The 14,958-nt window shown below is 38.0% G+C and overlaps 1 protein-coding gene across 2 annotated transcripts in view; it reads left to right on the top strand.

Moving 5' to 3' along the window:
• LOC139939189 (LIM domain kinase 1-like) overlaps nt 1-14,958 on the top strand; it is a 76,121-nt gene that overhangs the window by 52,329 nt on the left and 8,834 nt on the right. For both annotated transcript variants that reach the window (XM_071934966.1, XM_071934965.1), the window contains 7 exons: nt 10,829-10,991; nt 11,480-11,566; nt 11,828-11,915; nt 13,222-13,265; nt 13,617-13,676; nt 14,034-14,099; nt 14,594-14,765. In XM_071934966.1, coding sequence (XP_071791067.1) covers nt 10,829-10,991; nt 11,480-11,566; nt 11,828-11,915; nt 13,222-13,265; nt 13,617-13,676; nt 14,034-14,099; nt 14,594-14,765 — 680 coding nt within the window. The remainder of the gene's footprint in view (nt 1-10,828; nt 10,992-11,479; nt 11,567-11,827; nt 11,916-13,221; nt 13,266-13,616; nt 13,677-14,033; nt 14,100-14,593; nt 14,766-14,958) is intronic.

Raw genomic sequence — 14,958 nt, forward strand, 5'->3', positions numbered from 1 at the left:
CCACTTTACAGCAGCTCCCTGCTCTGTGGTCCCGGACGACGCATTGAAGAAGTTATCCAATTCTCTAGTGGTTTTCTTTTTCCTTGGTTTTCATGGCAACGCAAGTTGTCAATTATGACCGAAGTTGTATTTTTCCCGGATGTACACTAAATTTAAAAGAATGATGTAGCTTTCAGTTTTCATGCATTTAATTGAACTGTCTAGAAACTTGAGTGCTCTAGTTTTTGAGAAAACAGCATCTGTCGCTTATTTATTTGCAATTTTGTGCGACTAGACAGGCAAAAGATCCCCTTGGATGGGCCGCTATTGGTTAGATCAAACGATGTAAATGTGCACCCACACATTCTGGACACTCTGGACACTATTGGTAATTACTCAAAATAATTGTTCAGCAAAAACTTACTTGGTAACAAGCAAGTGGTTGATAATATAAAACAATGTGAGAAACGGCTCCCTCTGAAGTAACATAGTTTTTGAGAAAGAGGATATTTCTCACTCAAATACTCAAAAGACTTTAGGCCTGAATCCTTTTTTAGGCACTTGAAAGTACAAAAATTTGTGTGACAAGGGTGTTTTTTCTTTCATTATTCTCTTGCAACTTTGATGACCAATTGAGTCCAAATTTTCATAGATTTGTTATTGTATGCATACGTATGTTGGGATACACCAAGTGAGAATACTGGTCTTTGACAATTACCAAAGGTGTCCCAACGCCTTTAAAAATGTTGGAATCATTTTAGCAAAGCTGATGTCTTCAAGCTGATCAAGGGAAGCACTGCATTGCTTTAGGCATTCTACACTAACTTGCCAATACATTAGAGAAACAGGATCCAGTCTACAACAGTAATGACAGATTATGTCATCAGTATGTTATTACTTAAGGAATCTATTCCCGCCACATTCAAGTGCACTTCATGTTCAGTGGCCAGACGTCGATTTCGACAAACTCTTCCTGACTTAGGATTAATCTTAGGACTAAGGACGAGTTAAGTTTGGTATGAAAAGGATGCATTGAACCCATCTTAAGTTAGGATGAGTTACTCGTCCTAACTCGAGATTGGATTCATCCTAGTGGTTTGTGAAATCGGCCGCTGGGTTAACTTCTTTAGGCTGATCATTCTAACTCCATGTTTTGGTGATTTGTGTCATACCCAGATCCAAAACATTATAGGCCTTGCCTTATTGCTATGCTAGTCTTGGGGTGGCTTTTGTCTTCTCACATTGTGGCTTAATTTCCAGGTGTATTTGCAAACTTCCTTTAACATAATAACTTATGTGATTGTGATAGTTTTGTTAACATTTGTTGTGGGGATAATGGGTTTTTTTTAGTTTTTTTTTTTATTGGTACCAAGTTCTTGCCTTGCGTGCCAATTTTTTTTTTTTTTTTGATATTTTTCTCTTTGACATTGTGACTTCTATGGTATATTTTATACACCTTTACAAGTTGATAACATTTCATTGAAGTATCAAGGGGGTTTGGTTTTTTTTTTTTTTGGAGGGGGGGTGGGGGTGGGGGCGCATATTTGGTAAAGGAAATGGCACAACTATTTTGATAAGAAATATTCAGTCAAGAATCCACATGCCACTGATGTTTCCCTGTATAACTTAATTGTTTTGTTTCGGAAATGGTAAACATCTTTTAGATAAATTCCACCCTTTAAAGAGATTTTTTTTAAAGAGATTTATTTGTATTTGAACCGATTGCTTGTACCACTTAGATTGAAATCTTCCCACTCTTCCAGAATTCATGCAAAATATCATCATTTAGTGATGAATACCACTCTAAAGTCACATTCCTGTCTTCCAGTACAGGCTAACTGTAAATGAGATTTTTCTGTCTGTCAGTGCAGGATTGCAGAGCTAGCGTAATTACAGCTTATGATGTCAGTCGCCATAGACCATTATTTATGTTTGAGAATGTCTACCACACAAAGCCTATTATATCTTCTAACCCCCTCCTTCCTCCGACAAACATTTACGCAGTTACCAATTCATTTGTGTGGAATGTGATGCACTGTGTTTTAAAGGCAGTGGACACTATTGGTTATTACTCGAAATAATTTTTAGCATAAAACCTTTCTTGGTAACGAGTAATGGAGAGCTGTTGATAGTATAAAACATTGTGAGAAATGGCTCCCTCTAAAGTAACGTAGTTTTTGAGAAAGAAGTAATTGTCCACAAATTTGATTTCGAAACCTCAGATTTAAAATTTGAGGTCTCGAAATCAAGCATCTGAAAGCACACAACTTCGTGTGACAAGGGTGTTTTTTGTTTCATTCATATCTCGCAACTTGGACGACCAGTCAAATTTTCACAGGTTTGTTGTTTTATGCATGTTGTGATATACACCAAGTGAGAAGACTGGTCTTTGACAATTACCAATAGTGTCATGTCAAGTGTCTTTAAAGGACTTGTTATTGTATAAATTGTTGTTGTCAAGTTGTAAACCACAAGGAAAACTGGGTACATTTTCACTTAGTTTAGGTTTGAACACAGAAAAATTTACTGGAGCGGGAATTGAATGTATTGGATTAATGTATCGGCGCTCTACCAACTGAGCTATCCAGCCAGATGGTGGCGGTCTCCCTATATGGATTTTTGAATAGTTTGTGTTTATTTTTATAAAAATGTAAATAGACAAACCTTGTGAAAGCTTAGATTCCTAAAACGTTTTAAATTTTGAATGGGTTTATTGTTTTAGTGTCCTGAATCATAACATAATATTTGCAATTGAAACAACTCCTTTGAAAGTGTACTGGCTCTCATTGTCTCCTTGTAAATACAACAAGAAGACATGTGTAAATGTTGTTGTTCAAGTTTTTATGTTTGCATGGATCACACAGCTGGAGTCCATTTCTACATGACATCGGCTTTTTGTTCCCCATGGTGTGACAATATCTCAGCAGAGTTGAATCTTTGCATTGTGTTAAAACCTGCAAAGTATGAAAAAACTTGTATATTTGGTTTGCGGTAACACCATGTGTGTATCTACTTGCCAGGTAGAGTTTGTTCTTAGAGAACTGTCTTGCTTTATTCTACTGGCGCGGAGTAGATAATCGGAGGTTCGGGAGACTTCTCAGTTCTGAAAAGAACTGTCCTGCTTGTTAACTATCCGCACTGGACTATCCGCCCTGGTAATAGTTAAAAAGCAGGACAGTTCTTTTCAGAACTGAGAAGTCTCCCGAACCTCCGATTATCTACTCCGCGGCAGTAGATCAAAGCAAGACAGTTCTCTAAGAACAAATTCTACCTGGCAAGTAGATACACACATGGTGTTACCGCAAACCAAATATACATTGATACCTCACCATGCAATGCCTCAAATCCTATACGAATAAACTTGTTGACTTGAAACACTGACGTATAAATCTTTGAAAGGATGTGTTTGGGAAAAAAACACAAGATAGACAGACTAATTTGCAGTATTTTTGACTGCGAGAGGGCGCAAGTCAACAAAATTTGTGTGATACAAAACAAGCTTTTACGACGAACTAGCTTTTCCATCTTTTATGAGTATTTATTGAGCCTTAGATACAAGAATCCAACATACAGAAAGTAAAAATGATATGTAATGATATTCCTCTTACTTTAGTCTGATCTTCTTGGGGGGGGGGGGGGGCGGGTTGCCTTTGTGAAAAATCTTTAAAACTGTGGTTTTAAATAGCCTGAACAAATTCTATTCAATCCTATACTGTTTGTAGATGAGCCCCGTGTACTAAATACACTTTTCCTACTTTCTTCCAAAGACCAAATGTCATGCCTGATAATACAATACTGTTGTTTTGCTGCAAGTGAAATTAACCATTGAAGTACCCTTGTGCAGTAAAAAAAGAAATACATTCAATCGTTTGGTTATGAATTCCTGTTAAATTACTGGACTCTGTCACCTGATCCAGTGGCTGGGTGGTTAGCCCTGCGTGACTGTCCTTGTCCAAAAACTAATCCCTCTTCATCTTATATTATTATATTTTAAATTTGAGGCTCTCCGATTTCAGCACAAGGCTTTGCAATTGCTTAAAGATTTTGTTTTGAAATGACCCCCCTGATTCACAAATAAACGTGAACTATTCTAAAGCTCACTTGAGGTGCACTGAAGGTTGCTCCACAAAGCATGGAGCAAGGACCCTTGGGTCAAGTACCATTCTTCTTATGGAAATGTTTCTAAAAGAGCTGCCTCTTAGACCTCAATGGAAAAAATTCTATATGCTTTTCCTATTTCTTGTTTTTGTTGCACTTGTTGTAGTTTAAAGAACTCTGTGAAGATCATTTAATGAACAAAAAAAACATACAAACAAACCAATTTTTTTTAAGGGAACTGCTATTACTATTAATAAATTTTCTTTTTTTATATTTTTTTTAACTATTTAGAAACAGAGCTAGTGGCAGAATTAATGATGTAGTAACATTCATTAGGCTTAATATTAATATTAACATTATTGTGGATCAAAAAAGCAAATTACGAACGGGCCTGTATAGTTTTGTCAAGATAAAGAGAATTAAACCCTCCACCTCCCCTTATTACCTCCCACTCCAGTGCATAGTGTTACTTTAACTTCAATTACTGCTGCCAGGCTGTATTATAAATCTGGTTTGATCCCTGGTTATCAGGCAATAGTACAAATGTGTATAGGATTGTAGGACTTCCATCTGTGATTTCGTCAGTACCTCACTAAATAAGATTGAATCTGACCTAAAGCTGGACATTTTGCTTATAAGACCTGAAACTACTGTAAGTGGTTTTCTAAAAAATATAGCGGCCAAGTTTTTTTTATAGAAAAGTGTTGTGTTGATGAGTATTTTTCTTGGAAACTAGAGGATTGGGATTTAGTGTGCACGTACCAAGAGACAGATAAATGCACTTTGCCTCCAAGTCATAACTCATCATTTTAGTAGATTGCAAGAAGTCGGTCAAGGCATGTTCGGAGAACGAAATTGGCAAGCTCTTTTGTTGCGTGTATAGCGTGGTCAGGTTGTGGTGATGCTAAAAATACCTTCAGTAATTTTGTGCTGTGAGCGTTATCCTGTTACGGTTACACTCTGATTACTCTGATATCTCCTGAACGTCAAGTGTGTATATAAAAAACATGTAGTGTTTATATTGTGCTAATATTAGGTTGTTTCATCTAGGGTAATAAAATAAAATGGCTCTGCTTATTGGTCTACATGTAGCAGCGTTTAAAGGCCGTGAACGCTATTGGTAATTACTCAAAATAATTATTAGCATAAAACCTTTCTTGGTAATGAGTAATGGGGAGAGATTGATAGTTTAAACATTGTGAGAAACGGCTCCCTCTGAAGTAACGTAGTTTTCGAGAAAGAAGTAGTTTTCCACGAATTTGATTTCGAGACCTCAAGTTTAGACCTCAAATTCTAAACTTGAGGTCTCGAAATCAAGCATCTGAAAGCACACAACTTTGTGTGACAAGGGTGTTTTTTTTCTTTCATAGTTATCTCGCAACTCCAACGACCGATTGAGTTCAAATTTTCACATGTTTGTTATTTTATGCATATGTTGAGATACACCAAGTGAGAAGACTGGTCTTTGACAATTACCAATAGTGTCCAGTGTCTTTAAGGGGCTTTATCAGTAGATTGTTTGTAAGCAGGTTTTGAAACTTTGCATGGTTCAAGTATAATTAGGTGAGGTTTGCTGTAGCGCCGTGTGCAAATCTCTTTCTTTAGTAGTGGTGGTTCTGAAAAGAATCGATGGTGACAACTCAACTCTAATATTATCTCCTGTATTGTCACGTGCATATTATGAATACATGTAGTGTTTATATTGAGCTAATGTTAGTTTGTTTCATCTCCGGTGATCAAAACCACTCCAAACTCTCTGCTTTATAAGGATCTAGCAGCGTGGTGTTTTATAAGTAGATTGTTTGCAAGTAGGATTTGAAAAATTGCATGGTGGGAGTTTAAATAGGTGAGGTTTGTGGTAGTGCTGTGTGTAAATTTCTTTTGAGTAGTGTTGGTTCTGAGAAGAACTGATGATTGACTACTCAACGTCTTCAGAGAAAATACTGTTTTTTTCTGCATCTGGACCCAATCTTACGGTCAAAATTCATGGCCAAGCTTACCACAGAATTCTGCGCTTACTGTATGTGATACAATGGGCCATGGCTCCGGATTATTGGAAGTTGGACTGTTGAAAGTGAGCCTTTCCATAAAGTTCAATCCAAATGTCACGGTGTCAGTCGTTATTTCTTTATATCACCGGTTTCCCTACAGAAGAATGTTTTGTGTGTCAAGTCAATGGTACAGTTGGTACTCTGTTTATATTGATGATCAAGGTTAGATACATTCCACACTGTGACAACACCTGGGCCCAATTTCATGGATCTGCTTACTGCCAAATGCTGCGCTTACAATCACTGCTCTCCGCTTATGTGCAAGCGCCGAATTTCTGTGCTAGCTGTGTAAGCGAAGAATGCCTTGTAACGCTGAGTACGCACAAGCACAAACTTTCTGCTAACCTGTGAAATAACCTTGACGTAAGCACAGAATTCCCTGCTTCCATAAGCACTGATTATTTGGTTACGATAAGCAGAGCCATGAAATTGGGCCCTGGGCATCTTAGAATGGTTTATCATATTGATTTGGCAGTTTATACACAAAATACACAACTTCAGAATATTGCCATTTGATATTCAAAACCGAAAACAAACTTAACAATCGGGTCGATTTCACAAAGGGTTAGGACTAGTCCTAACTTAGGACTAGTCTTAGGAGATTTCAAAAAGGTATGGCTAGTCCTAAGTTAGGACTAGTAACTCGTCCTAAGTCGAGATAGGACTAGTCCTAACTCTTTGTGAAATCCACCCCAGGTTTGCAAGGACTAACACAAGTGAAAGGCACTGTCACCTTAAGTTGGGTTTAACCTAACCATGGTCCAAAACACAACTTGAACAAATACACTCACTGGACAAATAGTAATTTGCAGTATTCAATGATCTCTTCCTGCCTTGATCTATAACTGTTTCATGGTTGAATTCCTTTACCAACTCCTGGTTCACTTTTGTGATACTTTTCATTCGATTATAATTGACACTCTCTTTCATTTCTTATATACATTGTGTGACATGTTAAAATGTTCGCATTTGGTATGTTCTACGTCCACTGAGGGAACTTCATTGGCTTTGATTAGAGAACAGATCCATTTAAACTGGTTCTTTTTGTTTACAAATGCTTGAATAAAACTACTCTAACTAATATATCTTTCTACTTAAACTGTCTCACTATACCCCTCCTCATTTTCTTTGGTCCACACTTGACAACACTCACTTGAATGTATTCCCTACAGGTGTAAACAAAGTTCTGGGTCAAAAAAAAAAAACATTCATTGGTTGCTGATGGACCAATGATTTGGAACAATCTTCCTCGGTCATTAGGGAATCTGGTGGTTTATATATATTTCAAGAAGCTCTAAAGACTCGCCTCTTAACCAAGTTAATTTCTATTGCAACCATGTTAATTTCTATTATGTGCAATATAATCTTGATGGAATAGCGCCTTCAATATAATTGTTAGTGTTAATAATTGTTACTTGTACCAAGTCTATGGGATTTGAGGCATTGCATGGTTAGGTACATGTATCAATATATATTCGGTTTGTGCAATATCACAATGTGTGTATCTACTTGGCAGGTAGAGTTAGTTTTTAAGAGAACAAGACAATTTCTCTATAGTAAGCGATTATCCAAAGAACAAACTCTACCTGGCAGTTAGAACCAAATATTTGTTGTACCAAGTTCCAGTGAACTTTCTGGTATTTGTATCTAACCATTTCCAAATCATGGCGTAACCCGCAGTTACCTTTACAGTCCTGCAAAGAATGAAGGCAATGATGTAACAAGAGCTTAGCATTCCCCTTGAACTGTCTTGAAATACTATAAGCTGATGACAGGTGTGGGTATGGGGCTTTGCTTCTTTAAAGGGAAGGTACACGTTCGGTATTACTCAAAACAAATAGTAACTTAAAAACTGACTTGGTAGCGAGCATTGGAGAGCTGTTGATAGAATAAAACATTGTGAGAAACGGCTCCCTCTGAGGTAGTATAGATTTTGAAATAGCGGTAATTTCTCACTAAAATAATAAAAGACTTCTAGCTAGAAGTCTTTTATTCCTATCTGAGAGCACACACATTCGTCCAACAAGGGTGTTTTTTCTTTCATCATTTTCTCCCAAATCCGATAACCAATGGAGCTCAAATTTTCACAGGTTTGTTATTTTTGCATATATTGAGATACACCAAGTGAGAAGACTGGTCTTTGACAATTACCAATAGTGTACCTTCCCTTTAAAGGGGTATGCCATTGATTCTTTAGGGAAGTGTACTTTTGTTCCCATTAACTTGTTTTTTTTAAACAAAACACATTGTGAAATCTGTAAGACTCTCATTTGGTGCTCAAAATGATGTGGCCTGGTTTGCTTTTCCCTTTTATTGTGTCTTCATTGTTTTCTGGGAATCTCGGGAATTCTGAAGAGAATTTCGGGGGTACCTCCCTAAAGAGGGAAAGAGTGCAGTTTCATTTTAATTTTTATTTAATTTTATTTTTTCATCCTCTGCCACCTTTCGGGCACAGTATAAACTCTTTAACAAACTTTTAAGTGAAACCATGAGCTCATTTTCAACATACCGTTGGTAATAACTCCAAAAATGAATGATCTTAAACACCCTTGGTAAGAAGCACTGCAACTGCTGATAATGTATAATATTTTGAGAAACAATTCACTTTTAAAGACACTGGACACTATTGGTAATTGTCAAAGACCAGTCTTTTCACTTGGTGTATCTCAACATATGCATAAAATAACAAACCTGTGAAAAATTGAGCTCAATTGGTCGTCGAAGTTGCAAGATAACTTTGGGGGGAAAAAAAACACCCTTGTCACACGAAGTTGTGTGCTTTCAGATGCTTGATTTCGAGACCTGAAATTCTAAATCTGAGGTCTCGAAATCAAATTCGTGGAAAATTTGTTCTTTCTTGAAAGCTACTCCACTTTAGAGGGAGGTTTCTTATGATTTTGTATTCTGTCAACAGCTCCCCATTACTCCTTACCAAGTAAGGTTTTATGCTAATAATTATTTTGAGTAATTACTACTAGTGCCCACTGCCTTTAAGGGTTTTCTAGAAAGGGATTCAAAAATATTTCAATCTGATGAACATTCTGCATGGAATGTTTCTCAGATTGTGTGTTCCAGTTAATTATTCTTGCATGGGCATACCTGCTCTTGATATTCAACGATATCTCCAAAACTCTAACACCTTTTGAAATGATATTTTTTCGCAGGTTAGTTTTGTTGTATATATCTACAATACTAGAGAGTTAAAACAATCAAACTGGTACAAACACAAAAGGTTTACCCTCCCTTTTAAAGTGGTGGAGGTTTCCTCAAGGCAAGCTTGTAGAGTGGATTACTCCTCCCCTCGCCAATAAATAGGTTTATTTTGTGTAGAAAGAATGAACATGGTAAAGAACCTGCCGTCGATTTTCACCAAACTCTTCCTAACTTAGGATTAATCTTAGGACTTAGGACGAGTTAAGTTCCGTATCCATAAACGTTAGGAGGCATAGAACCCATCCCAAGTTAGGACGAGCAGATAGGATTAATCTTAGCGTTTTGTGAAATCGGCTGCAGCTAGCACAGCTTGACACAAATGAGCACAATTGTAGAAAAACTAGTCTAGCTGTCCTATGGGTTGACTGTTTTGCAACAAATTTTCTTTAAATGTGAATCATGATTCTTGTAGAAATGAATGTGTCAGTTCGTTTGAGGATTGTGTCCAACGAGGATGGGTTGAGCCAGCAGAGGACAACTCCAGGGAACTGCATACAATTTTTTCTTAGCAGTTTTACCAACTAAAATGAAAGGCGTCACTGACCAAATCTGATTCAATCTAACATACATTGTCACTGGTTCACTGTTCATGCTCGCTAAGCAATATTTTTTTTAGTATGGAGCTTTCTGAAGACCCTGGGATTATGACTAATCTAGTGTCATTTGGGGTATTTTTTAGGGGAGGGGGATGGGGGTTATTTTCTCCTGGTCTCAAGAGAAGTTATGTTTACCTGGGAATAAATCCGTCGGGGAACCTGTCAAGTTTTGGACGACTGTATCTCAGTAAGAGTCACCGAAGCTGTTTCCCCAAATCAACAACTATGAGGAAACGGGGTCTTCTCCTGTGATGAATGGGTTTAGACAAGGCAACAAAATGTTGTGTGAGGTGTTGTATGTAACTTTACGGGGCAAGCCGGGACAGGGGTGAGACCTTTTTCTCATTAAGGTCAACAACCTTTCTAAGGAAAAACAATTTACATGAAGGAAGAGGACAATCTACATGAAGTTCTTTTGCTACTTATGGACATCCTAGGAGGATTCAGATTTGGTGCTGTGGCAACCAACACATTGAAAGTGGAGCAGAGGAAGGCCTGTCAAGACATACATCAACCAACTTCAACTTGGGCCCAATTTCATAGAGTTGCTTAAGCAGAGAATTATGCTTAACAATATTTTGCTAAGCAAAAACCAGGCATGATACCAGTCGCAGATTGTACATGTTATATGGTATTTTAGCCGCTAACCTTATTCTAGTAAGCATAATTTTGTTGTGCTTAGCTACTTTTTGTGCTTATAAGCAGCTCTATGCAATTGGGCCCTGGCCTGCTGAGGACATAGGCATTGCATGCTAGACAGGAACATTAGGAAAGCTGTCACAAACGTCCGGTGGAAGCCGTTGGGAATTGAATGAAAGAGGACTCTGCTGATTCGTAATTATTTTATTTTCATCTTCTTATTCTTTTCTTCTTCTTGTTTTCCCGTTGCAGGAAAAAACCCTCGGACAACGGAAACCTTGGGCAGACGTTGACGTCTCCCATTAACAGAGCCTCTTCCCTGAAGCAGTGCACTAAGAGTCATCGTATTTTCCGTCCCTCGGACCTCATCAAGGGAGAGGTCCTAGGCCAGGGTTTCTTTGGAAAAGCCATCAAGGTATGGGTCCCTCAAGTAGTTCATTGCGGAAATGTTAGGCCAAATTATAAAAATTAAAATGTTTAGCGTCCTACTTTTATAAAAAAAAAAGGAAGGAGGGCTTTTTTTTGTAAGACTCATTTTTTAAGACAACTGGCTGGGATGTAAAAGTGGTTATATCAGCTACTCTTTTGTGGCTGCTTACCTTGTGTTTTAGTTATGAACAAACCAAAACAATAATAAGAAGAACAAGAACAATTGAGACTTTATACAAATAATGATCAAAGATCGTTAAATTAAAAAATACTTCACTCTTCTTATGTTAATTGTTAATAGTTTCAGAGGCCTTTTTTCTCTAGCTATATTGAGACCTGAACTGGTAAGCTTTTTCAAGATTTGCCGTTTTCCTCTTATCACAATCGAGCAGATGAGATCAGATGATTGACGTTCATCTGGTGTGATTTTTGAATGTTCAAGTTATGCCGTTTGCATTGTTATACGTTTCCTAGGTTACGCATCGAGGAACTGGTGAAGTTATGGTCGTCAAGGAATTGATCAGATTTGAAGATGACGCACAAAGAAATTTCCTCAAAGAGGTAGGCTTGGGTTTAAAGATTGAGAACAATCAATATATTTAAGTTGGAAGCTGTTCAGTACTAGTGCTGCCTTTCAGATATAACTCTTCTCTCGAATTATTCAATATCATCCACTGTGGTTCTGAACTATGCTAGCCTTCAATGTGATATCATACTGTGAATACATAGCTCACAGTTACCCCTCCAACTATTGTCATTGTTAACGAAAAATTTGAAAAAGCCTAAATTTATCCTTATTTTTACGTTGATTTTTCTTGGTAGGTTAAAGTACTTCGTAGCCTGGACCATGTCCATGTGTTGAAATTCATAGGTGTTCTCTACAAGGACAAGAAGTTAAGTCTAGTTACAGGTTAGTATCCAAATCCACAAGTTTGTCTTACCTTCCCCCCCCCCCACTTCCCCACCACATCTTCACAGAACTGCTTTGAGCAGACTTTTTTTTGCTTATAACAAATAAGCAGCTGAGTGGTTAATAGCACTGGACTCAATCTCTGATGTTTTTTTTTTTATTTTATGCACGACGCCAGACACACAAGGCCTGAAGGCCACTTCAAGGTGTTGGCTACAATTGTTTTTTTCCAGAGACCGTTGCCACCTACTCCTAGTGCTGAAACAGGGTTGCCCCTTTTACAGTTCATACGGATGTAAGCTTGGTTAACATCAGTCCGAAGCCTGGCCGGTAGAGCAGAAAGCACTACCTCCCCAATTTTACGTAGCAAATGTCACGACCGGGATTCGAACCCACACTCTGCTGGTCAAACACCAGAGCTTGAATCCGGTGCTCTTCACCGCTTGGCCATGACAAGATACTCTACCATAATTGCTTTGTCCTTCCAAGTGGACATTAAGCCCTTCTAAGTGGACATTAAGCCATAGGTCTTGTATACTAGGATTGTTACACATGAAAGAACCCTGAACACTTATCATGGAACGGTAGGGGTTAACCCTAGCCTGAACATCTGACGTCACACTTTGAGGCTCGTGAATAATGCAGTGACTGCCTCCAAAAGCGACGTGTAGATTCACCTTTGACCTCAGTCATTTCACAGAGAGATACGCAGTCAAATTCTATTGCGTGACAGCAACGACTGGGCATCTATGTCACACTGCACTGCACATTTATCGATGATATCATTGTATCCAATGGAATCACTGGATCTAGCGGCAGGCACCTGTCTTTATCCTTGCGGATAAAGACATCAGCCCAGTCTAGGGTTAACCCCAGTGTTTCTGGTTCACTTAGCAAGCACTCTTGTTTACAGGTTTCCTCAGGCTTGCAAGCTACATTGATTAAGTTCATGAGGCATCCTTGGTTTCTTTTCAAGAAATAAATAACAATGATAATAATATGTGACAGCCAAGGTATCTCTGCTGGTAAATTTATTCTGGTAAGCTTAATTTTATTTGTGGTAAGCCACTTGTTGGTCAGTCTATAGTCTTATTGCCCACAATCACATGCCTGGCTGTTAATCAGTTTCTATTTGTAGGCCTATAGCTGTTGCAACTAGTTGCCTAGTTACTATTTCGTTTCAGATAAAATGCTTAGGACAATTTTGTGCTTAACAGCTTGTGAAATTCAGCAACAACTCTTTTCAGATTTTGTGTTATTTTAATTTTAAGAAATATGCTGATGACCACTTCTCTTGTTTCAACAGAGTACATAGATGGAGGAACGTTACGAGATGTCATTATAAATATGGTAAGTTTATTCAATATTTCTTTTGTTGAAAGGATGGCTTGGAAATATTTACTTTCTTGAAAAATAGGTTGTAGAATACAACTCTACAACTGTTCACAGTTGTAGAATACAATTGTTTTTAAATAAAATTTATAAAATAAATTAGAAAGTAAACTGCAAGAGAAAACAAAATCTGTTTATTTTGCATCCATTGCATCCATCCATATTGATTGTTAATTCTGAATTTATATTTGCTATGGGTTTGTTTTCTTATTTGTTCTGTGAAATAAGAAATGTATTAAAATATTTCTTTTTTTCTGTTTTTATTGTTACATGTACCTCAATTATTTTTTGTCATGTTCTATTTCTCAGGATTGTGATTATCCATGGCTGCATAGAATAAATATATCAAGGGATATATCATTAGGAATGGTAAGTCAGCTGGTCAATTTCTCAAATTGTTGACATAATTTGTTGTCAGTATTCTTGTGGGTTTCCTTGGACTCCTTGGACTCTAACCACCACCATGAATCTGGAACCTCTTGTTCAAAGGATTTGGGTACTTTTTGTTACACAAAACACAATGTCCACAGATTTACCTTAAAATTACACCGTTTGAAGATCTTGATAGTAGAAAGCGTACCTTAAAACATTAGTTGCTGAGGTGCTGTACTTTTTGAGAAATGAGTAAAACAATGTCATGAAAATACGTTTTTACATGCTAAAATAATTTTCGTCTCATGATCACATGGGATTTTATGTTTTTATGTTGATTTTTTTTATCCCTAGACTTATCTGCACTCGATGGGCATCATACATAGAGATCTCAACTCCCAGAACTGCCTCGTTAGGAAGGTAAGATACCTACAATTATTAGAATGAAGCACTGGTAGACATTTTAAGAAGTGATGAGAAAGTGTTAATCTTATCAAGGCTTTAAAGTTGGTACTGCTTACCTACTATCCACGATTTTTTCTGTGTATTGCGTGTCATGGCCAAGCGGATAAGAGCACTGGACTCGAGCTCTGATGTTTTTTGTTTAGCAGAGTGTGGGTTCGATTCCCGGTCCTGACACCTGTGTCCTTATGCAAGGCACTCAACCATTATAGACCTTTATCATGCTGCCTCCATCTTGGTTGTGTTCCTCGTATCGAATAACAATAATGAATGCAAATAATCATAACGAAAATTGGAGCCAGGCTATTATAGTTGTCTGTGATGTTTCAAGCTCTGATGTTTCTGTTATTAAAGCAGAGTGTGGGTTCGAATCCTGGTCATGACACTTGTGCAAGTCACTTAACCATAACTCCTATAACAAGTTTCATCATATATTTTTTTCCCCTGAACAGAACGGGCTAGTAGTCGTAGCCGATTTTGGTTTGGCACGCATCATGGTGCAGGACAAGACGGATCCACGTGTCCCGTCATTTGACAGGAGTTCCGGCACGAGACGATCCGGTCGTAAGAAACGATACACCGTCGTTGGGAACCCATTCTGGATGGCTCCAGAGATGCTAAAAGGTACGTTAAGGTCCAGGCCTCGAAATAGCCCATGACAACCACAGCAAAACACCGATCCAGTAGGCTAAGCCCACGATGCACGTGTGAGCAAGAACACGTGGGGCTCTCCAATGCCTTTCTGCACAACTCTGCCGCGCGCCAAGATACGCGCACGCATGTCTGACCTTATTTGTCGGACCTTCATTGCGTTGTG

This window comes from Asterias amurensis, chromosome 6 (genome assembly GCF_032118995.1).
Source record: "Asterias amurensis chromosome 6, ASM3211899v1".
Taxonomy (NCBI): Eukaryota; Metazoa; Echinodermata; class Asteroidea; order Forcipulatida; family Asteriidae; genus Asterias; species Asterias amurensis.